General features: G+C 43.1%; 1 protein-coding gene and 1 long non-coding RNA gene across 2 annotated transcripts in view; one reads left to right on the forward strand and one right to left on the reverse strand.

Moving 5' to 3' along the window:
* Window positions 1-1,639: 1,639 nt before the first annotated feature.
* On the reverse strand, window positions 1,640-4,359 carry LOC138984175 (uncharacterized). Its single transcript, XR_011461432.1, has 5 exons — window positions 4,225-4,359; window positions 3,851-4,101; window positions 3,426-3,513; window positions 2,825-2,886; window positions 1,640-2,264 (listed from the first exon to the last, which is right to left on the reverse strand). It is a non-coding gene; the product is annotated as an uncharacterized lncRNA (long non-coding RNA).
* Window positions 4,360-4,458: 99 nt separating this feature from the next.
* ATP6V0E1 (ATPase H+ transporting V0 subunit e1) overlaps window positions 4,459-26,316 on the forward strand; it is a 30,367-nt gene continuing 8,509 nt past the window's right edge. Inside the window, exons 1-2 of the mRNA XM_005899774.3 lie at window positions 4,459-4,650; window positions 11,694-11,741. Coding sequence (XP_005899836.1) covers window positions 4,547-4,650; window positions 11,694-11,741 — 152 coding nt within the window. The 5' untranslated portion in view covers window positions 4,459-4,546. The remainder of the gene's footprint in view (window positions 4,651-11,693; window positions 11,742-26,316) is intronic.

Here is a 26,316-nt window from a genome sequence, read left to right on the forward strand (position 1 = left end):
AAGTAGTATATAATTTAAGGGGTTTTTTCTTTTGATGATTTACTATTTGAGATAGAAGAGGGAGCATGGTTTACTAGGAAGAACACGAGCTACAAAGACTTACATACTGATTCCAGTTTTATCTCTTAAAACAGCTAGTCTTTGAGCAAGTTACAAATCTGAGCCTCTCTTTTTTAATATGTAGAATGAATTTAATAACACCTACTTAGGTGTTGTGAGCACTGAGACAGGTAATTCAGAGCACCTTGTTTAATGACTGATGAGTGGCCATCAAAAAATGGTAGCTGCCATAATCGGTGGCGTCAGCCCACAGTACACTTTCCCTATATATGAGCAGAGCAAACAGCAGTGAATTATGCTGGAGTTTCCGCTTCTCCACTAACTTCTAACCTTCTCAATCAACTTGGAAAGGAGCTTTCCGACTGTGGCTTTGTAACCCCGTGTTCCTGTTTAGGAGCTCCTTGGGGTTTGCACTGTAATGTTTCAGTCCACTCCTGTTTACTCTATCCTACTGAAGTTGCCTCTGAGACTTTTCCTCTAATTTAAAAATTACTGAGCAACTTCCCTGTGGTCCAGTGGTGGAGAATCCCTGCCAATGCAGAGGACACGGGTTCAATTCGTGGTCCAGGAAGATTCCACAAGCTGTAGAGCAACTAAGCCCAAGCACCAGAGCTACTGAATGAAGCCCATGCGCCTTAAAGCCCATGCTCCGTGTAAGAGAAGCCACTGCTATGAGAAGCCTGCACACCGCTACTGGAAAGCAGCTCCCACTTACTTCAACTAGAGAAAGCCCACTCGCAACAACAAAGACCCAGATCAGTCAAAAATAAAATAAATGAAAGTTACTGAGGACCCAAAGACCTTTATTATGTGGATTACATCTATCAAAATAACTCACCATGTTAGACATTAACATTGTAAGATTTTAATTCATTAAAAAAATAAACCCAAAACATGTTAATGTTTTTATAGAAAATAACTCCCTTTTCCAAAACAAAACCAAAAAATGTAGCCAAAAGAGTGACATTGTGCACAGTTCCTTTATGTCTGGTTTCAGTTCAGTCGCTCAGTTGTGTCCGACACTGCGACCCCATGAATCACATCACGCCAGGCCTCCCTGTCCATCACCAACTCCCGGAGTTCACTCAGACTCACGTCCATCGAGTTGGTGATGCCATCCAGCCATCTCATCCTCTGTCGTCCCCTTCTCCTCCTGCCCCCAATCCCTCCCAGCATCAGAGTCTTTTCCAATGAGTCAACTCTTTGCATGAGGTGCCAAAGTACTGGAGTTTCAGCTTTAGCATCATTCCTTCCAAAGAAATCCCAGGGCTGATCTCCTTTAGGATGGACTGGTTGGATCTCCTTGCAGTCCAAGGGACTCTCAAGAGTCTTCTCCAACACCACACTTCAAAAGCATCAATTCTTCAGCGCTCAGCCTTCTTCACAGTCCAACTCTCACATCCATACATGACCAGAGGAAAAACCATAGCCTTGACTAGACGGACCTTTGTTGGCAAAGTAATATCTCTGCTTTTGAATATGCTATCTAGGTTGGTCATAACTTTCCTTCCAAGGAGTAAGCATCTTTTAATTTCATGGCTGCAGTCACCATCTGCAGTGATTTTGGAGCCCAAAAAAATAAAGTCTGACACTGTTTCCACTGTTTCCCCATCTATTTCCCATGAAGTGATGGGACCGGATGCCATGATCTTCGTTTTCTGAATGTTGAGCTTTAAGCCAACTTTTTTACTCTCCACTTTCGCTTTCATCAAGAGGCTTTTTAGTTCCTCTTCACTTTGTGCCATAAGGGTGGTGTCATCTGCATATCTGAGGTTATTGATATTTCTCCTGGCAATCTTGATTCCAGCTTGTGCTTCTTCCAGTCCAGCGTTTCTCATGATATACTCTGCATAGAAGTTAAATAAGCAGGGTGACAATATACAGCCTTGATGTACTCCTTTTCCTATTTGGAGCCAGTCTGTTGTTCCATGTCCAATTCTAACTGTTGCTTCCTGACCTGCATACAGATTTTCATGTCTGGCTTAGTAGAAAACAAATGGATTCTTATAATGCTTCTGCAATCAACCTGTTGCAATGATGTTCTTGGTGAAGCGAAGGAAGAAAATTCAGTGTCAAATTCAGCGTCACATCGATTGGTGGTTAGAAAAGAGAGGACCTGGCCGACCCACTGGGAGAGTCTCTAGGACTCTCCAGCAGTCCTGGGACCATGCTGCCCAAAGTCTCATTTTTTTCTTACAGGAGACCTGAAACCAGAGAATATTTCTTCATCACACAATCCTAGCTCTTGGCCTTCTCCACAGCTTTCACTTGGAATGTGTGATAAAATGTTTTTGACAGACTGACTGATAGAGGGTGCTATTGGCCAATACTAGCCCACATATTTAATACCCAGATTAAAGTGTTTTCTCTTTCACAACGGCTGAAACAGATTTCAGCCCAGTGTCTGAACAGAACCAGTGTCTGAACAGCTATATGCCTGTGCTCCTGACATCTGCTTCTCAGAGAGGCTGCCAGGAAGGCAAGGCAAAAGGTAGACTTACCAAGATCAACTTAAAACACCTGCATTAATTTAAGAAAGGGGGAAATTTTTTACAATAGCCAAAAAAGTGGAAGGAACTCAACTATCCGATCATGGATGAATGGAAAAACAAAATGTGGTGTGTACATACAGTGGAATATTATTCAGCCTTAAGAAGGATGGAAATTCTGATATGTGCTACCACACGGATGAATCTCAAGGACATTATGCTCAGTGACACATAAGCCAGTCACAAAAAGACGAATGTTCTATGATTTTACTTACATCAGGTATCTTGAGTAGTCAAGCTTATAGAAACAATTAAGTAGAATGATGGTTGCCAGGAACTAGGGGAGGGAAGAATGGGGACTTGTTTAGTGGTTATAAAATAGTTCTGGAGATCTGGTGCACAACTGTGTTTTAAGATACTTAACACTACCGGACCGTACACTTAACAGTGGTTAAGAAGGTATGTTTCATGTTATGTATATTTGTATGCCACAATTAGAAATAAGCTTTTAAAAAAAGAAATGGAAAGAAAGACCAAGCTTTTTTCTCTAATTTAGATCTGGCTGATGTCACTCTTTCTTAACTATTCATTGCAGCTGTACAAACGTTTATTGAGCACATTCTAGGCATAAAATGCTTCTAAGGAAGACAGATCAGGTAAACAGCACCCATTCTCAAGGAGTTTGCCTTCTACTAAAGGGTTGGTTGATTTATACATACAAACAAGTACAAGGCCACAAGACATGTATTAACAGAATGAAACAGGTCTTGTGAAGGTGGTGCCGGGAATGGAACTTAAGAACAACAGAATTTCTGCTGCGACTGAGTTGTTGGGAAGGGGCAGGATGAGCACACAAGAGACCAACTGGTTTCCTACCTTGTCCTTCAGGTAAAGGTTTGAAATCATGTTTGAAGAGATGTCAAAGATCTTTGGTCCAACTTCCCATTTAATCCAAAAATTCATTCTAGTTGAATGAGGAAAGAAATCAGGAGGTAATTCAAGGGAGGGAAATGTGACTGTCACAGCGAAATCATGGTCCAGGGTAAAGCACACTGGGTTGGTTTATAGATTCGCTTTCCATCTTGCTTTTGCCTGAAAGCTCTATCAACTTCTCTGAGAATTACGTTCTTCCTTTGTTACAAGGCTGTCACATACACTGAACATGTGTGCAAATCCTTGGCAAGCATCAGAAATTCCTTGTTAACTTCTTCTTACTACCCTAGCTAATCCCTACCCCTCTTTCAAGGCTCAGCTCAAGACTGGCTTGGGGTGGAAAAGTCATGCATTGTGGTCCAACCTACCTTCACACTGCATTCAGTGGCCTGCTCAATGTCCATCTTTTCACCAGCCTGTGAACTCCCTGTGGGTAGGTGTGTCTGATTCCTGTAACCCTCCGAACCTGGCACAGTCCACGTCATTCAGTAGGGCAGTAGTTAAGAGCACTGGCCTTGAAAATCACACCAACAAAGGTTGAATCTTGGTTTTGCTACTTAGTAGCTATGTGACCCTGAGCAAGATCCTTAACCTCCTTTCTGGGCCTCAGTTTCTTCACCTGCAAAGTGGGGATAATAATTAAACGGCGTCATAGGCTGTCGTGAGGTGTTCAAAACGAAACTCAAGCACTTAAAGCTCATGACCCAGTGGCTACCACACAGAATTCTGAACAGAAACTTACGATGAAGTTCTCTAAATATGCTTCTTGCATAAGAAGATAAGGCTGTAAATAACTACATTTTTCTTATAAGGGCCACCTTCTTATCTGAAAACTTTGCTGAGCCCCTGATGACACACATCTCTAGCTCTGGGGCTCTACAGTGTCTTACACAGCAGGAGCCCGGCGGGTTCCCAGCGGAGGGCGGGGCGGAGTCCCGCGCGCGGTCACGTGGAGACGCAGGGGGCGGGCCTTTGCGCGCGCAGGTCCCGCGGCCGGAGTTGACACTTCCGGGTGGGACCCGAGTGCGGCGGCGGGTCCGGGGCAGGCGCTTCCCGCAGCAACCATGGCGTATACCGGCCTCACCGTCCCTCTCATCGTGATGAGCGTGTTCTGGGGCATCGTCGGCTTCCTGGTGCCCTGGTTCATCCCTAAGGGTCCCAACCGGGGGTAAGTGCGCCAGGCCTGCCTGGGGAGGGAAGCGCGGTGAGAACCCGCTGGGCCGGGCGGGGAAAGGGGCGACGGCGCCGGTCGGAGACCTTGCCCGGGTGATCCCGCCCTGCAGTCAGGCCTCGGCCCCCGATCCCCCGGCCGCCCCCCGACTTCCTTGTCGCGGCAGCCGCAGTGTCTCCTAGCCCGAACTGAGGAGGGTGGCCTCCGGCGGATCCTCCTTAGGAAGAAGCTTTAGGGAAATTTTTTCTCCGCACGTCCGTGTGTGGGGACGTTGCCGTCGAAAATGGATGTATCCCTCCTCGAGGAGAAGTTGGGGCTCGTCACCAGACGGCTGTCGCCTTAGCCCCGCTGTCTACCCAAATGAGGCTTCGTTTGCCTACACTTTAAAGGGACGGATCAAATAAATAAAACAGAAATTGACCTCTCTGCCTCACAGGCTGTCGCAGTTGCACAGCACACCCTTGTGCCGCAGCGTGAACCCAGGCCTTGCATCTAGTGGGAGCCAGGAGCTAGTTGGGGCCTGATCTGGAGCGAGGTTAATTACCGAAGATCAGGAGGTATTGTTAAGAAACCCCTGCGTCATACCTTTCGAAGGGCGCTCCCGCACTTGTGTATGAGTGTAACAAGCTCTTAAAATGATTCGTTAAGAAAGACTCCCCGCGCCCCCCGCTCCCCCGACTTCTTGGTTAAATAGAGCTTTATCTGTTTTGTAAGTAAACTTTATTATGGTATGAAATAGTCTTATCTTCAAAGGAGCTTTGGAAACCCTCTTTCTGGTTCCTCTTTGCCTTTTAGTCATTTTTTCTCAGCGGCAAGATCATGTGGGGTGAAGCTTATTATGAATCACAGATTTTGGGGAACACCATCTCTTGTTTTAGTCTTTGAAACTAATTGGTGACTTCACAGTGCTCTGCATGCATAGTAGGCATTCAGTAAAGGGTTGTTGAGTGATCTGTTGCCTTTATTAAAGGAAAGAAAATGCTCTTAATAGTTTGTGACCTGAACCTCTTTTACTGTCTGGAATAAACTTGTGTTAGACCCGTTCCTTTCATCTAGCTTACAAGTAAATCATAATTTGTTTAAAAAGTAAACATTGTAGGTGAATTTATCATCTGGTTGCATTAGGTCCACCCATTCTGCTCCTCTCTACTCCCCGCCTTGGATGGCATCAGTTATGTAGGGTCATCTTTACAGCCTGTAATAGATGAGAATTCTCAGGTTAGTAAAACAATGTGTGTTAACCAAATTTAATTCCTTGGGCTTGTTTCTCCTGCTAGATTTAGAGAACAACAAAGTGCTCTTTTGTTGTGTTTCTGTCTTCAGCTCTTTCGTTGCCCACTGTCTTTCCAGCCTCCATGCTCAGAAAGCGTTTATTAATGTGCTGGTAGCGTTGACCATTTCTTTCTTGAAGTTCCCCATTTGGGGCCCGCTGTGCCCAGCCTTGGGTCTTGATGCCATTGCTCTAACCCAGAGTAATGAAATGCCTCCTGTGGTCCATGGGTTACTCAGTTTGTAGTCTTAGGGTTACGATTCACGTTCGACCTGCTAGTAATATGTTAGATTTGATTCATAGCCTCCACCCCAGCCCTTGTTATTTCCTGCTCTTGGCAGGATCGAACAGGTCTTAAAACACAAGGTGTCTCCTAGGAGTTACTGTATTATAGTTTGAGAAACACTGCTCCCAGTTGGATGATCCCTATGACCTTGGATAATTTAACTTTTCCATGTTCCTGTTTCCTCACTGTAAAATGGAAATATTAGTAATAAATTATTACCGGTTCTGTTTTACCTCCTGAAAAGACACGTTAACGGAAGAGCTGAATTGCTTCAAGGACTCTGGTGAATTTTTAATGCAGGAGAGCATTTCTGATTTGAGAATTGAAAACATCTTCATTAAGGAGATAAGGTGATGTGTAAGAAGGAGAGAAAGGAGTTTTTGCTGTTAAATTTTCTTCTCTGAGATCCCTGCATGTCAAAATGCAGAACTTGGGTGATTAGGATTTCAGGACCTCGTGAAACTGGGGGAAAATGGGGGCAAAAGGGAAAAAGGTCTTCTGAATCTGTGTGTAACCTAAAGCAAGCCCCTTACTGTCATCTTTTCTGCACCGGAAAAAGGGCGGAATACAATGAAGTCTGTACCTGGAATGCTGGTTCCTGACCGATCCTATTCTTTATGATTTCCCACTCTCCTCTTGGAATCCAGAGATTCTCTAAAAACTTGTGGAGGAGGGGGAGGGGGTGGTGACAGAGCGCGGGGATTAGTGTGCCAAGGGTTCACAGCTCCAGTTTTTTCAGACATAACATTGTTAAACATACAGAAAGAGAGAGTAGTGTAAGTGTTACGTAACACCACCTAGATTCAATAATGTTAGCATTCATATCTGCTTTGTATTTGCTTTGTCTCTGAATCCAGGTGTGCATACATACATACATAATTTTGCTGAACCATTTGAGCACACATTGCAGTCATTGTGACACTTTACCCCTAAACACTTTAGCAGACCATAACTCAGAAAAAAAGCACACCAGGAACTGATATTTTCGTGCTTTTTGGCCATGTCACACCTCTGAGCTTGCGAGATCTTAGTTCCCCAGCACATTGGGCACTCGGAGTCCTAATCACTGGACCAGCAGGGAATTCCCACGAGGGACCTTTGCTCTCCAGTGTCAAATGAATAGTGCAAAGGGGCCTCAGCTGTTCCCATTCTCTGAGATGGCCTTTTGGGGAAGAGGAAGATGGAGGGAGGGGTTCTGGATTGGGGCAGGGGAATGGAAGGAGATGAACAAGAGCTCGGGATGGAGGATAAACAAACATGCATTTGGGGACACTAGGGCGCCCACGTTCAGGAGCGAAATGCTGTTTGAAAGTAGAGGGGTGAGGAGGAGGAATGGAGCGAACTGATGACAGGTGAGAAGCTGGACTTGATTTTATAGATCTCCAAACATTTTTATTATGAAACTATCAAAATTTGGTAGTGCAACCCTTAAAGCCTATTTATCTATGTATTATATTATAAGCTTCATGTGTGAGGTACATATTTTGCTGAAGAATGTGCCTTCAGGATACATCCAGAGTCTGACCAGTTCTCACGACCCATACTGCTACCAGGCTGGTCCACAGTGCAACTCTCCTCTAACTGGATTTTCTGCTTTTCACCTTGCTTCCTCTTCCCAAGTCTGTTTTCACCCTGCAGAGAGATCCTATTACAGTTTGGATCAGATTTTGTCAGTGTTGTTAGTTGTTTGGTTGGATCTTACTCTTTGCGACCCCATGGACTGTAGCCCACCAGGCTCCTTTGTCCATGGAATTCTCTAGGCAAAAATACTGCAGTGGGTTGCCATTCCCTTCTCCAGGGGATCTTTCCAATCCAGGGATCAAACCCGGGTCTCCTGCATTGCAGGCAGATTCTGTACCATCTGAGCCACCAGGGAAGCCCCATTTTGTCAGTCCTCTCCTCAAATCCCTCCAAAATAGCTTCCCTTTTCCTTTCAGAGGCTGTAAGATACCTCTGACCTCACTTCCTGCCAGGCTCTCCTTGCTGTGCTCAGCCACCCAGGCCTCTGTCCTCTTTGAACCTGATACCCTCTCACCAGGAGCCTTTTCTTTGCTAAACTTCATCCCTTTTGTTTTCTCCTCTCTCTCCAGAGCCTGGTACATGCAGGACACTGAGTCTGTTGAATGAGTGAATGGACAAGCCAATGTATTAACCACAGGGGGGAAAAATATATATGTGTGTGTCTATATGTATGTATACACACACACACAGGGGGAAAATATATATGTGTGTGTCTATATGTATGTATACACACACACACGGGGGGGGAAATATATATGTGTGTGTCTATATGTATGTATACACACACACACACGGGAGAAAAATATATATGTGTGTGTCTATATGTATGTATACACACACACGGGAGAAAAATATATATGTGTGTGTCTATATGTATGTATACACACACACACAGGGGGGGAAAATATATATGTGTGTGTCTATATGTATGTATACACACACACACACGGGAGAAAAATATATATGTGTGTGTCTATATGTATGTATACACACACACACACGGGAGAAAAATATATATGTGTGTGTCTATATGTATGTATACACACACACACAGGGGGAAAATATATATGTGTGTGTCTATATGTATGTATACACACACACACACGGGAGAAAAATATATATGTGTGTGTCTATATGTATGTATACACACACACACAGGGGGGAAAATATATATGTGTGTGTCTATATGTATGTATACACACACACACGCATGCACACACACACACATGCACAGAATTTCTAAAGGATAAGTTAAACTCATCACATGTAGGAGTTGTGATATTTGCTCCCTTCCTTCTAGGAGATAGTCTTGTGTATTGTGTGGGGTGTGGAGATGCCATAATTGGAAATCGTTCTTACAGATGATGGGCGTGCCTTAAAGGTGTTAAGGACTTCCTTGGTGTTCCAGTGGCTAACACTCCATGTTCCCAATGCAGGCTACCCAGGTTCAATCCCTGGTCAGGGAACTAGATTCCACATACCGCAATTAAGACCGAGAACAGCCAAAAAACAAAGAACTAATCCTTGTCGGTTGGTGACTGCAGGTGCAGGGGCGGTATGAGCAAGGAGATGACAAATCTGAGGGATGGAAGTGGTGGAACTTTTCGGGAGTAGGAGATTTCAAAGGGGAGCCTTTAGAAAGAGAAAGTGAAAAGAATATCACAAGTTGGGTTTTTTAAAATGTCAGAGTTCAGCTGCTCAAAGATCCAGGTTTAACTGTTTTTCGGAAAGAAATGGACATGGGGAGAGATCAAGGCTAAAAAGCATAGTATCATTTCATTGCAGAGAATACTATCAGGTAGGGCGGTTACTTGGGGATCAAAGCTAATTATTGCTGCAGCCTTGTGTGTTCAGTTTTAGATGGGTTTGGAATAGACCTGTAAACTGTGGCATCAGTACCATTCAGTTCAGCTCAGTTCAGTCGCTCAGTCGTGTCCGACTCTTGCCACCCCATGAATCACAGCACACCAGGCCTCCCTGTCCATCACCAACTCCCGGAGTTCACTCAGATTCACGTCCATCGAGTCGGTGATGCCATCCAGCCATCTCATCCTCTGTCGTCCCCTTCTCCTCCTGCCCCCAATGCCTCCCAGCATCAGAGTCTTTTCCAATGAGTCAACTCTTCGCATGAGGTGGCCAAAGTACTGGAGTTTCAGCTTTAGCATCACTCCTTCCAAAGAACCCCCAGGACTGATCTCCTTTAGAATGGACTGGTTGGATCTCCTTGCAGTCCAAGGGACTCTCAAGAGTCTTCTCCAACACCACAGTTCAAAAGCATCAGTTCTTTGGCACTCAGCCTTCTTCACAGTCCAACTCTCACATCCATACATGACCAGAGGAAAAACCATAGCCTTGACTAGACGGACCTTTGTTGGCAAAGTAATGTCTCTGCTTTTGAATATGCTATCTAGGTTGGTCATAACTTTCCTTCCAAGGAGTAAGCATCTTTTAATTTCATGGCTGCAGTCACCATCTGCAGCGATTTTGGAGCCCAGAAAAATAAAGTCTGACACTGTTTCCACTGTTTCCCCATCTTTTTCCCATGAAGTGATGGGACCGGATGCCATGATCTTCGTTTTCTGAATGTTGAGCTTTGAGCCAACTTTTTCACTCTCCACTTTCGCTTTCATCAAGAGGCTTTTTAGTTCCTCTTCACTTTGTGCCATAAGGGTGGTGTCATCTGCGTATCTGGGGTTATTGATATTTCTCCCGGCAATCTTGATTCCAGCTTGCGCTTCTTCCAGCCCAGCGTTTCTCATGATGTACTCTGCATATAAGTTAAATAAGCAGGGTGGCAATATACAGCCTTGACATACTCCTTTTCCTATTTGGAGCCAGTCTGTTGTTCCGTGTCCAGTTCTAACCATTGCTTCCTGACCTGCATATAGGTTTTTCAAGAGGCCAGTCAGGTGGTCTGGTACTCCCATCTCTTTCAGAATTTCCCACAGTTTATTGTGATCCACACAGTCAAAGGCTTTGGCACAGTCAGTAAAGCAGAAATAGATGTTTTTCTGGAACTCTCTTGCTTTTTCCATGATCCAGCGGATGTTGGCAATTTGACCTCTGGTTCTTCTGCCTTTTCTAAAACCAGCTTGAACATCTGGAAGTTCACTATTGCTGAAGCCTGGCTTGGAGAATTTTGAGCATTACTTTACTAGCGTGTGAGATGAGTGCAATTGTGCTGTAGTTTGAGCATTCTTTCGCATTGCCTTTCCTTGGGATTGGAATGAAAACTGACCTTTTCCAGTCCTATGGCCACTGCTGAGTTTTCCAAATTTGCTGGCATATTGAGTGCAGCACTTTCACAGCATCATCTTTCAGGATTTGAAATAGCTCAACTGGAATTCCATCACCTCCTCTAGCTTTGTTTGTAGTGATGCTTTCTAAGGCCCACTTAACTTCACATTCCAGGATGTCTGGCTCTAGGTGAGTGATCACACCATTGTGAGTATCTTGGTCGTGAAGATCTTTTTTGTGTAGTTCTTCTGTGTATTCTTGCCACCTCTTCTTAATATCTTCTGCTTCTGTTAGGTCCATACCACTTCTGTCGTTTATCGAGCCCATCTTTGCATGAAATGTTCCCTTGGTATCTCTAATTTTCTTGAAGAGATCTCTAGTCTTTCCCATTCTGTTGTTTTCCTCTATTTCTTTGCATTGATTGCTGAGGAAGGCTTTCTTATCTCTTCTTGCTATTCTTTGGAACTCTCATTCAAATGCTTATATCTTTCCTTTTCTCCTTTGATTTTCGCTTCTTTTCACATTCCCTTATATACAAATGTTAATGACTTACGTAGAATTCTGCCGATTGCGCGCAGGGCACACTGATGTCTACTGGTGTTTTAGCAGATCAGAGCCATTTTCCTAGAGTGCAGTCCTTGCCAGCTTGATCACTTGGGAAGGGAGCTTAAACCCCTACAACTTTTGCAGAGTTATCTAATGATTGCACTGTTTTTTTTCCCCCAGAGTTATCATCACTATGTTGGTGACCTGTTCAGTTTGCTGCTATCTCTTGTAAGTAGTTTATTTCTAAAATAATAATCTGTTATTTCTGGTATTTATCATATGTGTGATTAAAAGTTAAGTAAGTGGTTATCAAGTTAAGTTTCATTGTTATCAAGTTAAGTTTGGTTAAGTTAAGGTTATCAAGAAACTTAACCAAGTTAAATTTCATGGTTATCATGAAACTTTATACTTTTGTTTAATTGGGGTTTGTTCTTGGTGTAACATCCAGAAATAGTAACTTAAGATTGGAAAGAAGATATTTTCCTATGTTCAGTATGTTACCTAAGAATTGTGCGGATGCCCAGTTCTGGCAATACAGGTGTAATTTATTTGGCACTTATTTCAATCATGTAATTAGCTGGAAATTGTCTTCATACGGCTTTAGATTTTACTTCCGTGAAGTATCTGAGCCTATTCTTTTCACTTAAATATCGTGTTATGAAGCCAGTAAAGCCATTCTTTACTATGACTTTTGTTTATCTCATGAATAGACATTAAACTGGAATTGTAATCCAGAGAAAGGGTAATCTTTTAAAGTAATTAACTATGCACTGTATCAAAGTATGATAATAATTGGCTTCTGATTTGAATAGATGGTATCAACTGTTGAGTGAAAGCTTTAGGATATATGAAGTCATTTCTCAACATATATTTTTGAAATACTGTTAGAAATGGCAAAACAGCATTTGAAGTATTCTGTTGTTGTTTTTTTAAATTTTATTTGTGTATTTATTTATTTATTCTTTCGGCCACACTGAGTAGCCTGTGGGATCTTAGTTCCCCAACCAGGGATTGAACCCATGCTCCCTGTGTTGGGAGCTTGGAGTCTTAACCACTGAACTGCCAAGGATGTCCCTCTTTTTTAAAACTGAGATATATTTCACATACCATAAAATTTATCCTTTTAGGGATTGATTGGTTTAAAACCAGCAGTTCTTTTTCATGAAAGAGAGCTTGCTGGTTTCCTGAGACTTCCTTGTATGGAAACGTGTTGGTGATGGCCGGCTGCTGTTTAGTGCTCACATATGGTGGGAGCAGCTCTTCTGATCCTATGACGAAAAGCTGTGGTTCTCTGTGGCTCTGAATCTGAATTTCTTATATCCTGGGGCTTTTGCATTGAGGTTTTTCAAAGAGGTTTGTGGGTAGGAGCCAATGCTAGTTATTGGCATACATCAAAATCTGCCCCTGTCAAAGAGTTAAATTACCATGAATTTTGGCTGTCTGGCCATTAGATTACTTGCTTAAGTGCAGCTTGCGGTGTTTAAAGCTGAATCATATAGCATGATGGAAGTGTGGCTGAGGGTGATGTTTAACTGCCTTGACACGCAGGCTTAGATAATGAGACTTTGTGCGGTTGCCTTGTTTTAGTCTTTTCTTTTTAGAAAGGTGAAGAGGCTTTTTTGGGTCTTCCCCGAAAGACCTGAAGTGTGAAACATTTCACACTTCCCCAGAATGGAAGTCTGACAGGTAGTGAATAGAGGACGTTCTTATTCTAGCTGTGTTTAGCTCTAAAGAGTAAATGAGAAGTACTTGCATCAACAATTCCTCATCTAAGTAGGGGTGATTGAGTACCAGCCTGTCCTACCTAATCAAATGCCCTCTAGAAATTCCAGCAAGGGAGCTCTTTATCAATCCAGGAGCCAAGGAGTGGTCCTGTGATTGAAAAAGCTTTTTTTTCATTCCTTTGATCTCTGCTGCATGAGCAGTAAGGTTGGTGGTAGGATCTTAAAAGAGAGAGAAAATTATTGTACAGAGGAATGACTTGAGATTAAACAAAAATGAGGCAAAAGTGTTCTGTGACTTTCTGGTCCTCCACGATCTTTGAAATCTGGTTAATTTCCTGGATATTCTCTTTAAAACAGGCAGGAGACCTTTCCAATTAGTCTCATGCCTCATGTCTTCATTTTCAAGTATAAAATACAATAACTGGACTTGGTTGGAAATTATGTTACTTTGAGTCTTGGTGACTTAGTTGAGAACTGGTTGAGCCTTGCCTCTTGCTGTCTAGGTTTTCCTTTGTCCCAGTGTGCTGGCGGCGGCTTTGTTGCCAGTGGGTCAGTACTGTCATCAGTGTGTTAATAAAGGTAGTTAGTACACAGTGTCGCAACATTGAATGCTTCCAGAGGCCATTTTATGGGGAAATGAGCTGGGTGGTATAGACTTCATGCAATTTCTTTTTAAGGTTCTCTTTTTTTCTTTTTAAATTTTATTTATTTTTGGCTGTGCTCGGTCTTGTTGCTGTGAGGGCTTTTCTCCAGTTGTGGTGAGCAGTCTCCTCTCAGGCTGCAGTCAGTGGGCTTCTCGTTTCGATGGTTTGTCTGATTGGGGAGCACAGGCTGTAGGTGCAGGGGCTTCGGTAGCCGTGGCGGCAGGCTCAGTACTTGGGGCTCCGGGGCTCTGGAGCACTGGCGTGGTAGCTGTGGCCCACGGGCTTAGTCGCTCTGCGGCGTGTGAAACCTTCCCAGAGCAGGGAGTGACTCTGTCTCTCCTGCGTGAGCAGGCGGTTCTTCACCAGTGAGCCACCAGGGAAGCCTGTATGCAACTGTGTTTTTCTTGTTTCTTTGAAATTTGATCATTTATCCTATTTACAAAATATCTGCCTGAAACCTGCAGACGGAATTCAAATTCCAAATAGTTTACACACCTTATTCTACACAGGGGTGTGATTCTGTAATACATTTAATTTGAAATTCAAAGGGACCTTTACTGTTTGGCACTATACATATAGTTTCTTGAACATACCTCGTTTATAGTAAGACATGCCCAAAGAAACTAGATTTCCTAAACAAAGCTATGTTTTGAAATAGTCATAGGCTTTTGAATTGCCTTCTGTTTGTGGCATTCGTCCCTCTTTCCAGTTTGTTCTAGTCCAAGGTTAGATTCCATGGGGTGTACCTTGTTTGAGTTCTGAATAAATCAGGATCTCTGCCAGAACAGCCAGCTTGTGTTACTAGTTCAGCAGAGGAAAGCCTGAATGCTCTAAATATGGTTCCCTCTCTGAGGCGCAAGATCACTTTTGTTTCTTAAGCAGACAGGCCTTTTAGTTACTACTCTATACCTTCTCTTGGTCTTAGATTAGTTGTTAATTTGAGTTATGTTGTAGCTTACCCTAAGTCACAGAACTCACATCTTCAGAGTAAATTAGAAATTTAGTATTATATTGTGAAGGTGCAAGCGCTTGACTAATTGTAAATCTTACCTGCAGAGTGACAGAGAAAAAGAAATGTTGACCAGGAGACCAGAAGACCTTAATTCTGCTACGTTGAGTAATGTTTGACCTGATTATGTTGTAGTACGGTTTGCTGAATTTTTGAATACGATGATGCTGTGTGTGAAAATTTGCAATGAAGAATAAGAAAAATGTATTATTATCAGTGATTTTTAAAAATTATTTTTTTAAATAACTGTATTTGTGTATTTATTTTTGACGGTGCTGGGTCTTCATGACTGTCCTAGGGCTCTGGTTGCAGCGGGCGGGGCTGCTCTTCTTTGAGGCTAGAGGGCTTCTCACTGCGGAGGCTTCTCTTGTTGCGGAGCACAGGCTCTAGGGCGCTATAATCATGGGTTTTTCTATTTCTCTTTAAAAGAAAGATCCTTGTTTGTTTCATATGTTTTACAGCTCTGTTATTAGAAGGATGCATATATATGATTGTCATATGTCTTCTGATGAATTAACATTTCTAACATTATCAGACATCTTTATCCTTGGTAATACTCGTTAACTCAATTTTTACTCCGTCTTATTTGTATCAGTAATTGTACCGCTTTTCCTGTGTTCATTATATCTGTGTCTTTATATTTAGAACGTGCCCTTTTGAAGACGGTATACTGCTTGGGTTTACTATTTCTTCTATTTTGACTGTCTTTGCCTTTTGGCAAAGGGATATTCCTTACACAATTAATGTAAGTAATGTATCGATTATAGCTAGGTTTGGGTTCACTGTTCATTGTTTTCTGTTTGGCTCAACTCATTTGTGCTCCTCTGTCCTTTTATGCATTCCTTTAAGTTAAGGGAATATTTTGAGTATTCTGTTTTAATTCCTCCAGGGCATTTAGCTATTCTTTTGTATTTTTCTCCCCCTCCCCTTTATTTTATGTATTTATTTTTATTTTTAAAAATTTTTCTGTGCTGGATCTTCACTGCAAGTAGACTGTCTCTAGCTGTGGGCTTTGTGGGGGCTTCTCTTGCTGTGGCGCTCAGGGTTAGCAGTTGTGGCATGGAGGCTCTCTGGGCAGGCTCTCTAGTTACTGGATGTGGGATCTTAGTTGCTGGACCAGGGATCAAGCCCATGTCCCTTGCTTTGGAAGGTGGATCTTTAACCACTGGGCGTCCAGGGAAGCCCCCATTCTCGTTTTTGAAGGGTTTTTCCTTTCTGCCAGTTTTAAAGGTGCTCTTCCATTACCATCTGTCCTCCATTGTTTCTGCTGAGAACTCAGCTGTAATTTGAATAATTGTTCCTTATGCATTCTTTGTGCTCTGAATGTTATCAAGATTTTCTCTTTATTTTTGCTTTTCAGTATAAATTCTGCTATGATGTGCATAGGTGTGGTTTTGTTTGAATTTATTCTGGTTGAGTTTGCTGAGCTATTGGATCTTAACTGTTTTCCACCAAATTTGAGAAAATTTCAGTCTATATTCTTTTTTTTTTTGCTCTATTCATTCTCCTTCCGAGACTACAATTCCACATATGGTAGACTTTGGTTTTCTTTTCAGTGTTTTTTCCTGTTTCTCCAGATTGGATAAGTTCTGTTGATTTTTCATCAGGTTCACTATTTCTCCTATCGTCTCCAACCTATGGTAAACCCATCCAAATATTCTTCAGTTCATATAGTACACTTTTTTGTTCTAGAATTTTTATTTGGTTCTTTATTGATGTTTTAATTTAGTTGCTGAGATTCTCAATCTGTTCATTCTTTATAGCCAATTTGTCTTCTAAGTCTTTAAACATATTTATAATGCTGTTTTGTTTTGTGTTTATTCTAGAACAATAAACGCCTTTATTACATGAGCTAGCATAGGAAGGAGGAGGATTTATTTGCCTTTCTGTGCCTTGATTTCCCTCACATAGAACTCTAGCTCCTTGCCCTCTAGCACGCAGCCATTTGTAGGCCAGATTTGGGCTTCCCTCATCTGCAATGCAGGAGACCCTGGTTCGATTCCTGAGTCAGGAAGATCTGTTGGAGAAGAGATAGGCTACCCACTCCAATAATCTTGGGTGGGTAAATCCCGGGTGGCTCAGCTGGTAAAGAATCCACCTGCAATTGGGAGACCTGGGTTTGATCCCTGGGCCAGGAAGATCCCCCTGGAGAAGGGAAAGGCTACCCACTCCAATATTCTGGCCTGGAGAATTCCATGAACTGTATAGTCCATGGGGTCCCAAAGAGTTGGACATGACTGAACGACTTTCACTTTCACTTTCTGCTTAAGAGACATTACCTTTTGGAGGGGTGCACCTCATATGCATTTGGCATGGGGAAGTTTCCTGACTAGGGATCGAACCTGTGCCCCCTGCTGTGGAAGCACAGAGTCTTAACCACTGGACTGCCAGGGAAGTCAGAGAAGCATTACCTTTTAACTGCAGCTTCTATATAATTTTGGACTCAGCTTCTGTCGATTCCTTTGTCCTTGACTGTTGATTATATTTCTTGGCTTCTTTTGCCTGTGTATTTTTTACTAAATGCTAGATATTGAATCTAGCTAGATATTTACTAAAGCTAGATACAGATCACTGGGAAAGACCCAATGCTGGGAAAGATTGAGGGCAAAAGGAGAATGGGGCAGCCGAGGATGAGATGGTTAGATAGCATCACGGACATGAATCTGAGCAAACTCTGGGAGATTGTGAAGGACAGGGGAGCCTGGTTGCAGAGAGTCAGACATGACTTAACGACTGAGCAACAACAAGATATTGTAGAATTCTGGATTCTACTTAAATTATTAATTGATCACCTTAAACCTGTGGAAGGTTGGTTTTACCCTTTGTTGGGGTAGATCTATTTCAGTTTTGCCCTTAGAGTGAGTTCTCCATTAAGATGTGGCCCTTCTGGGGTTTCAGTGGAAAGTTTGAGGTGTTTCAAGCCCCTCTAACTTCAGACTCCAAGTTCTCTTTCTCTGTCACACACAGCAGCAGCAGTTTCTGCTCTGTCTTTTCGGCCCTCGGGGTGTTTTCCACCAGCACTTGGCATTTGCATGCTTGCTTCCGGGATGAGCCAAGGAGTTAAGGGGAATTTAAACATGTTTTGGGACCCTTGTGACATCTTTTTTGAGGTTTCCCCTCTTAATTTCCAACTGCTCTGGCAGCTCTGAACTTACCTTTTGATACCTCAAGTCAAGAAGACTGCAGTGTTTTGCTTGAGCGTCACATAGACTGGACAGTGTCCTCTGGGGAAATGCTGTATAAAAGTTCCTTGTTTCTTTCAAGGATTGAATCTCTTCAGATTCTACCTGCTTTGGACACTCTCTAGTACCATCAATTAGTTATTTTTTTGTATTTTGTTCAGAGTTTATAATTACTGTCTATAGAATGAGTCTGATACCAGCTGCTGCTGCTAAGTCGCTTCAGTCGTGTCCGACTCTGTGTGACCCCATAGACGGCAGCCCACCAGGCTCCCCCGTCCCTGGGATTCTCCAGGCAAGAACACTGGAGTGGGTTGCCATTTCCTTCTCCAGTGCATGCGAATGAAAAGTGAAAGTGAAGTTGCTCAGTCGTTTCCGACTCTTAGTGACCCCATGGACTGTAGCCACCAGGCTCCTCCATCCATGGGATTTTCTAGGCAAGAGCACTGGAGTGGGGTGCCATTGCCTTCTCCGCTGATATAAGCTACTTATTACCAAAACCAGAACATTACCTATTGACTTTTTTTCCTGTTCAAGTATTACAGTTTTTCATTTCTGTAGAAGTTCTTTTTGCTGTTATTATAGTTTTGTTTTCCTTTCCTGTCTTCCCCTTTCTTTCGCCTCTTCCTTTCTTTTCCCTGCATATACTTTAAGTGTATCTTATTTCTTAAAAAATAGTAGGCAGTTTATTTATAGTCTGTATCTGATAATTCCATTATCTGAAGTCCTCGCAGGTTTATATCTGCTTTTGCTGTCTCTCACTCATGGTGCCTTGTTTCCATATGCGTTTAGTTATATTTGACTGTCATGTGTTCATTTTCCCTATAGATGTTTGTTTGCTTTTTGGCTGCGCCTTGTGGCTTGCAGGATCTTAGTTCCCTTACCAGAGGTTGAACCTGGGCCCTGGGCAGTGAAAAAAGCACGGAGTCTAACCACCAGACCACCAGGGAATCTCCTGTTTTCTCTAGTTTTATTTGTATGACTTCTTTGAGGCCTGGTATGAAGGTGGGCTCCTCCAGAAAGGATTTACATTGCTTCTACCAGGTGCCTAAGGCCATCAGCAGAGTGTCATTAAATTAAAAAAATTCTCAGTATATTCTTCTTTAAAACCATGGGCTTCTCTGGTGGCTCAGCAGTAAAGAATCCCCCTGCCAGTGCAGGAGATGCAGGTTTGATTCCTGGGTCAGGAAGATTCCCCTGGAGAAGGAAATGGCAAACTGCTCCAGTATTCTTATCTGGAGAATCCCGTAGACAGAGGAGCCTAGTGAGCTACAGTCCAGGGGTTCACAAAAGAGTTGGACACAACTTAGTGACTAAACAAACAAAAAAACAGCAAAGTATGAATTTGAGCTGGCAGACTTTCATGAAGACTAATTCTCTGGGCAGTGTTTTTCTCCCTCCTGCTTGGTATTGGTCTCTGAGACAGTGTATTTTCCTAGCGTTCCACTCAGGGGTGTTCTTTGATTTATTTATCCTTGCCTTCAGACAGAGAGAACGCTTTGGGGTCTTAGCTTTTTAGGGGGTATGCATGAAACTTTTGTTAGACCCTCTACCTTGAATGGGCCCTGAGCTTTGTCTACCATTTTTCATGTCCTGTGAGGTCTGAAAACAGAAGCACAAGTTAATCTGGGTTAGTATATGCTCTCAGAGTATGGAAAGCAACCTGTAGTCACTTTATTTCCCTCTGAGGAGTACTTGCCTTCGCTTAGTTTTTTTGGTCTGAGACTTGCTTACATTTCTCTCGTGGATGTGTGTGAAGTATTAGGATGTCTTGACTTGTTGATAGTGGAAAGGAAATCTAGGTATCTGGCCCAGCATATTATTATTATGTACTTTATGAGAAAATCTGTTTATCTTATTCTGACCGTATAATCTTTTTATTTATAATTTGGCAGATAAGAGAATTTGAACTGAAAGGCCTAGTATAGAAAGTATGGAAGTAAAAAGGAAAGATAATTCAAATTCAGAGCTGTCAAAAATAGGGCATATTCCTATTTTGCCCTGTAGTAGTGAAAGGGCCGTAGCAGAGATAGTTGGCTTCAGACTAATGGAAACTAAGTTTGTAGCTTCTCTGGATCTTGGGGTCCTCTTCTAGACTCCCATGACTGTGGAAGAATAGCGTTCTGTTTCCTTGGCTGGGTTTCAGTTTGGGGCTGCCCTCAGCTCATGGATGCCATCCACATTCCTTGCCCTTCCATTGTCAAAGCTATCAAGAGAGAATCTTCCTTTCTGCCCGGTCCTTCTCATCCTCTAGCAGCCTGGGTTCAGTAGGAGGTAGAAACCATACAGTAGATTAAACACAGGAAGTTTACTGTAACTGTGCACAGTGGCAGAAGAGCAGCCATAAGAGAGAAGGGAACTCTGCCTGGCACCTGAGGGCTCAGGGGAGACAAGGACGGGCACAGACAACTGGGAGAGGGTCCAGACCTTGTTGGAGAAGGCATAGTTCAGCCCACCAGAGAGCGGAGAAATTCATTGGTTTGGCCAGGCTGGAGTTGGCCTGGAGTTGCTGGGCAAACACTTGGCCACACTCCGGAGCACAGGCAGGAGAGTGGGCATGGGAGATCAGTGACCTGGGTGTGTGTTGGGAATCCTTGCGACCCTATGAGCAGAAGGACCTTGAAGCATGTAGTCCAAGCAGGGGCTCTGGTTTCCATGTTGAGAGGGCTGCAGAAAGGTTATTTCCAGGCCTCGCCTCTACCTCGAAGAATGACCGTGCCCTGGGCTAGAGCCTTGCAGGTTCCACCAGGTGGCCTCACACCCACTCCCCCAGCTTCTGGCCCTTGCCTGCCGTGCCCCTCCAGCGCCGTCTGCTGAGGAAGCTTGACATCATGCTCACTTTAAAGGAGAAAAAGGAACTCATTTGTTTACTACAGAGCTCTTATTACAGGGTGCATTACAAGATGACTTGCAATAAATTAATAAATGGTATATGCACTCCATATGTCCTTGGTCAGGAAGACTCCTGTCTCTTTTAGGAGCTCACCTGATTAGGTCAAGCCCACTCAGTAATTTCTCTTCCTTTTCTCTTTTTTTAATCGAAATACGGGCTTCCCAGGTGGCTCAACGGTGAAGAATCCCCCTGCCAGTGCAGGAGATGCAGGTTCGATCTCTGGGTCAGGAAGATCCCCTGGAGCAGGAAATGGCAACCCAGTCAAGTATTCTTGCCTGGAAGATCCCCTGGCAGACTATAGTTCATGAGGTCACAAAGAGTCAGACACAGCTGAGCACACATACAGTTGATTACTAGTGTTTTAGGTGTATGGCAAAGTGACTCAGTTATACCTGCACGTACATATATTCTTTTTCAGATTATTTTGCATTGTAAGTTACTACAAGATGTTGACTATAGTTTCCTGTGCTATGTATTAATAGTAGTTCCTTGCTGATTATCTATTTTACATATAATAGTGTGTATCTGTTAAGCTCTTAATTTATCCCTCTCCTCCTTTCCCCTTTGGTAACCATACGTTTGTTTTCTGTTTATGAGTTTATTTCTGTTTTGCAAATCAGTTCCTGCGTATAAACTTTTAGATTCCTGTGTATCATACTAAGTAAGTCTGACTGACTTAGTATGATAACTTCCAGGTCCCTCCACGTTGCTGCACATGGCATCATTTCATTCTTTTTTATGGCCGAATAATATTTGTGTGTGTGTATACCACATCTTCTTTATCCATTTATCTGTTGATGGAAATTGCCCTTTCTTAAAGCGAGCTATATATATATTTTTTTTTGAGGTATAGTGGATGTATAATATTATGTTTCAGGTGTACAGCATGGTGATTCATAATGTTTAAAGGTTACGTTTCATTTATAGTTATTATCAAATGTTGGCCGTATTCCCTGTGTTGAGAGTACATCCCTGTAGCTAATTTTGTACATAATGGTTTGTATGTCTTAATTCCCTACCTTTGTAATGCCCCTCCCCTCCCCTCTCCCCATTGGTAACCACTGTTCTGTTCTCTGTATCTGTGAGTCTGTTTCTGTTTTATATTCGCTAGTTCGTTTTATTTTTTAAATTCCACCTGTAAGTGATGCCCAGTATTTGTCTCTCCCTGTCAAGGCAGCTGTATCTTACAGCATAATCTAATCATGGCGGTGTTCTCCCATCATATCCGCCACCCCCTGTTTATACAGGTGTATATGCAAGGGGATGGGAATTTGGGGGCACTGTCTTAGACTTCTGCCTCATGCAGGCTGGGTGGGGGGTGGGAGAGGAGGTGGAGATGAGCATGACTCAGTGCTGCCTGAGAAACTCCTCAGTAGAGTAAAATAGGTTGTATTTCATTCTGTGGCTTGAATACAGTTTTAGCTGTCTCACAGAGAAAGAGAAGAAATGACTAGTATTTATTGAACATCTATTTGTCAGCTACTACAAGAGCACTTTAGTTTATTATTCCTTTGGTTCTTAACATCTTAGGGCAGGGATTATTATCTTCGTTTTACACAGAGGAAAACTGAGGCTCGGGGTTGAAGGTCAGGTACCTAGAGTCACTCCACTTATTTTTATTAATATTTATTTATTTGGCCACACCAGGTCTTAGTTGCAACATACAGGATCTTTATTTGTGGCCCGCGAACTCTTAGTTGCAGGCGTGTGGCATCTAGTTCCCTGACCATCCACTAATTTTTGATGTAGTTAAAATTGAATCTAACCCTATCTAATACTGAATTCCATGCTTTCTAATAGTATCTAATAACATCACTGCCCTTGAAAGAATTTGCGTCACTGGACTGGAATGAGGGTGTTTGACAGAAGTCATCTCAGTAGAGACAGGGCAAGTCACGTCTCTGCTGCCTCTTAAGGGGCCCTTGCTGCAGGGAACGCGGAAGGGAAGCCCTAGCCCGGCTCCCCTTTTCCGACAGGGAAGCCGAGCCGCTGTCTGCTTGACCTGAGCGTCACCGGGAAATAGCCATGCCTCTGTTCCCTGTTCTCTTATCTGAATGTGGAACAGAAGAACAAAGCAGGATTTTGAGCGAGCTCGGTATAGCCTTTTCTGTGGGGAGGAGGTATTTTGTGCTTGAAGAATTCTAATGACCAAGAGTTGAGCTCATGATCAGTGGCCAGGAATGTTTGTAGATGAATACCCTATTCCTCTCTCTTCCAAAAGCAGGCTCCCACCACTCTTGGTTTGTCTCTCATAAGCTCCTGAACCCCGGGGTGGGGGTGGGGGCGGGGCCCCTCGACCGAGATTCCTTTTGGCACCCTTCGGGCCGACATTGGAGCGTGGCATTGATAAAGAATTGTGGGATAAAAGAGGAACTCTAAGCTGCCCGATGTGTTTCGTCTGTAATGCCCCATGGAGGCAACCCAGTATCATGGGACTCAAGTCCTGAGTTCCCTTTCCAGCTCTTTCCCTGTTCGCCACGGGAGTATTAAGCTCCCTAGGACATAGTTTCTTTATTGTTAAAATGAGGGAGGTGAACTTGACCTCTGGTCCATTCCAGCGCCACTGTTGTCTGAAAGATGTTACTGCTGTCGCTTCCCCGGTAGTTTGAATAAGCTCAGAAGGTTAGTTATTAGGCTGGACTTCAGGTTGTGGAGACATGTGGTACAGTTTGGGCAAATATGAAGAGTACATTTAGTTCTCTTTTCTTGGACACATGAAGTAATAGATTCATTGGAATATGAGCTCTTTCTCCACCCACTTCCATCAATTCAGAGTGGGGTTTTTTTTGTTGTTTTTTTTTTTTTTAAATCCTTCGAGTTCTCCACTGTGTTTATCAGCTTGAAAGAAAAATCTGAAGTCAGGCAGTAACCAGAAGGGCAGGCACAGAACTCAGCTGGTTACAAGGGAGAAAAATTCCACCACGAAATTTCAAATGAACTGACCTGGGCTGTTTCCCAAGGAATTTTCTTGAACTTTGGTTTGTTGTGGTGGTGATTGTTTTAAGTAAGCTGTTTTGCTTGACTTGAAACATTAAAAATAGTCTGTAAAATTAAATTCAAAAAAGTTTCTGAATACTGATCTGAGCAAGCAGAGGGGACTTCATTCTTGCTTCTGGATATTTCTTTTTCACCTCAGGTACCAAAGGCTCAGTGGTGGACCTCACCAATAGATAGCAGATGGATTCTTTGTTTCCTTAACTCCCAGACAGTTTAGATTTAGCTAAACTGATGCCTTCTGAACTGCTGTCAGGTAAAGTATTTCAGAAGGTAACTTTTGTAGTAGGAACATTCATCCCGACCTGATGATGAGTTCAGGAGCTGCTGCCACTTAATTAGTATCAACCACAGGCGAATGTCTCATCTCTCTCTTCTCAGTTTCCTTAACCATGTTGTGGGAAAATTAAAGGTCATTTGTGAAGTAGAACATGATTTTTTTCTTTAAAGCTATCTGGCTGTTTATAACATTCAGTCAGAATCAAGAGGCATTGCTGTCCTTCATCGTACAAAGTGCTGGGAGATGGTTGTTTTTATTAAGTATTATACATTTTTGGTAAAGAGAAGAGACAGAGGCGAGGCTCTAACATGTTTTTATTTAGCATTTCTAAGCATTGGCCAGTATTTCAGTCTGAAAGGACGGACACTGTTTGTACTGTCTGCTTCCATTGCCTGCTGGGATCGGGAAAGCCCTGGGTCTGTGTGGAATTTTCCATGACTGTCAGCTCCGCGTCGTTCGTGCTCTCTGTGGCCACAGCTCTCCAGTGTGTCTGCCTTTGTGCCCTCCTCTCTCTTTTTCTCAGAGAGATGGTAAACCTCAGATACAAGGCCGCATGTTTTGTTTGTGTCAAATACTGGAGTTCTAGGGACAGGTGAGAGAATCTCCTCTGAATTAACTTTTTGTTTATAAAGTGAGTCAGCTTGAGGTAGCTCTCTTGGCCCAGTGTCCTCAGGTGTCACATTTCCTGTCACAGAACCGCTTTCTGTTGGGGTGGGGTTGGGAGGGCTGGTACCTTCTTTCTTTCTGTAGGTAAAGCTGCTAGAGCTGGTGTGTGTAGACTCTTCAGCAGTCTGATGGTCAGGGATCAGCATCAGCTTATTGATCCTTTGATTGGGAGAGTTCTAAAAATTACAGCAAATGGAAGAAAAGAGATCTAACCAGACTGTGGCCTGGTTGCGTTTGGCTACTTCCTCTCTTCTAGGGGAATTTAAAGTCCTAAAATAGCAGAAAGAGACTACTGTAGCAGGTTATCTACTTTCCTTAGAAAGCAATTCCTAGGATCCCATGCAGACAGGACAATGATGTCAGATTAGGATGCTGAAATCCATCCTCTAGGATCTGTAGCAGATAAGAGTCTGGGCTTGGGTACCAGACACCCTCCCCGTAAATGAGAGCAATTTATTTCTAATTTAAATAAAAACTCATGTATTTTGAAAAGGAATTAAAGGCACTGTGTGTTCTGCTTCATTCTGGGCTCCCCTGTAGCAGTACCTTCCTGGAAAGGCCTTCCTGCGCACCCCATCACAGGAGTACTGCCTCCATCATTCTCTACTCCTTCGCCTCACCATATTTCCTTCCTGATGCTGTATTCTGTAAGCTTTGCGAGGGCGGTGCCATTTCATTTTCTTCTTGTGTGTGCTGAGGCCACCTTAAATACTTATTTAATGAAGTAAACCATGGAATGGTTTGAATGGCCAGACGTTAGCCTGCTCTCTTTCTGTTGAGTCGTATGAGTTCTTTATATATTTTCAGTATTAGCCCCTTATCAGATGTATGATTTACTCTTTCTTTTTGTTCTTTGCTTTGGTCTGAGTTCAGTGATTTTCACATTTCACTGGGTATGTGGGTTCCTGTATCAGATAGAAGAGCACTTATTCAGAACTTTGTGAATGGTAGAAGAAAACTTTAAAGTCGGTTTGGGGCTATGTGTTGTTTTTCACTTCTAACCCTGAAGTAAGGACGTAACACCATCATACGTCCTCCGTAATCGAGTCTGATACAGGGGAATACCTTATTACTTCAGATTTGAAGTAAGCAAGGGCAGTTAGAAGCCCATTTGGTTCAGCTCCACTGGGGCCCCACAGATATGTAACACATTTTAGTGGTGATGATAATGAGAAAAGGGGTGCTCAAGTGGCACATTGGAATTGGGAGATGGTGGGCTGAGGTTTAACCCTGGCTGTACCAGTAAAAATGGGTGTGTTGTACTTCCCTGACAGTCCAGTGGTTAAGAATTGCCTGCCAATGCAGGGGACACAGGTTCGATCCCTGGTTTGGGCAGATCCCACATGCCACGGGGCCGCTAAGCCCGTGAGCTGCAACCACTGAAGCCCTTGTGCCTGCGAGCACAAGTCGAGAA

The sequence above is a fragment of the Bos mutus genome, chromosome 20, assembly GCF_027580195.1.
Source record: "Bos mutus isolate GX-2022 chromosome 20, NWIPB_WYAK_1.1, whole genome shotgun sequence".
NCBI lineage: Eukaryota > Metazoa > Chordata > Mammalia > Artiodactyla > Bovidae > Bos > Bos mutus.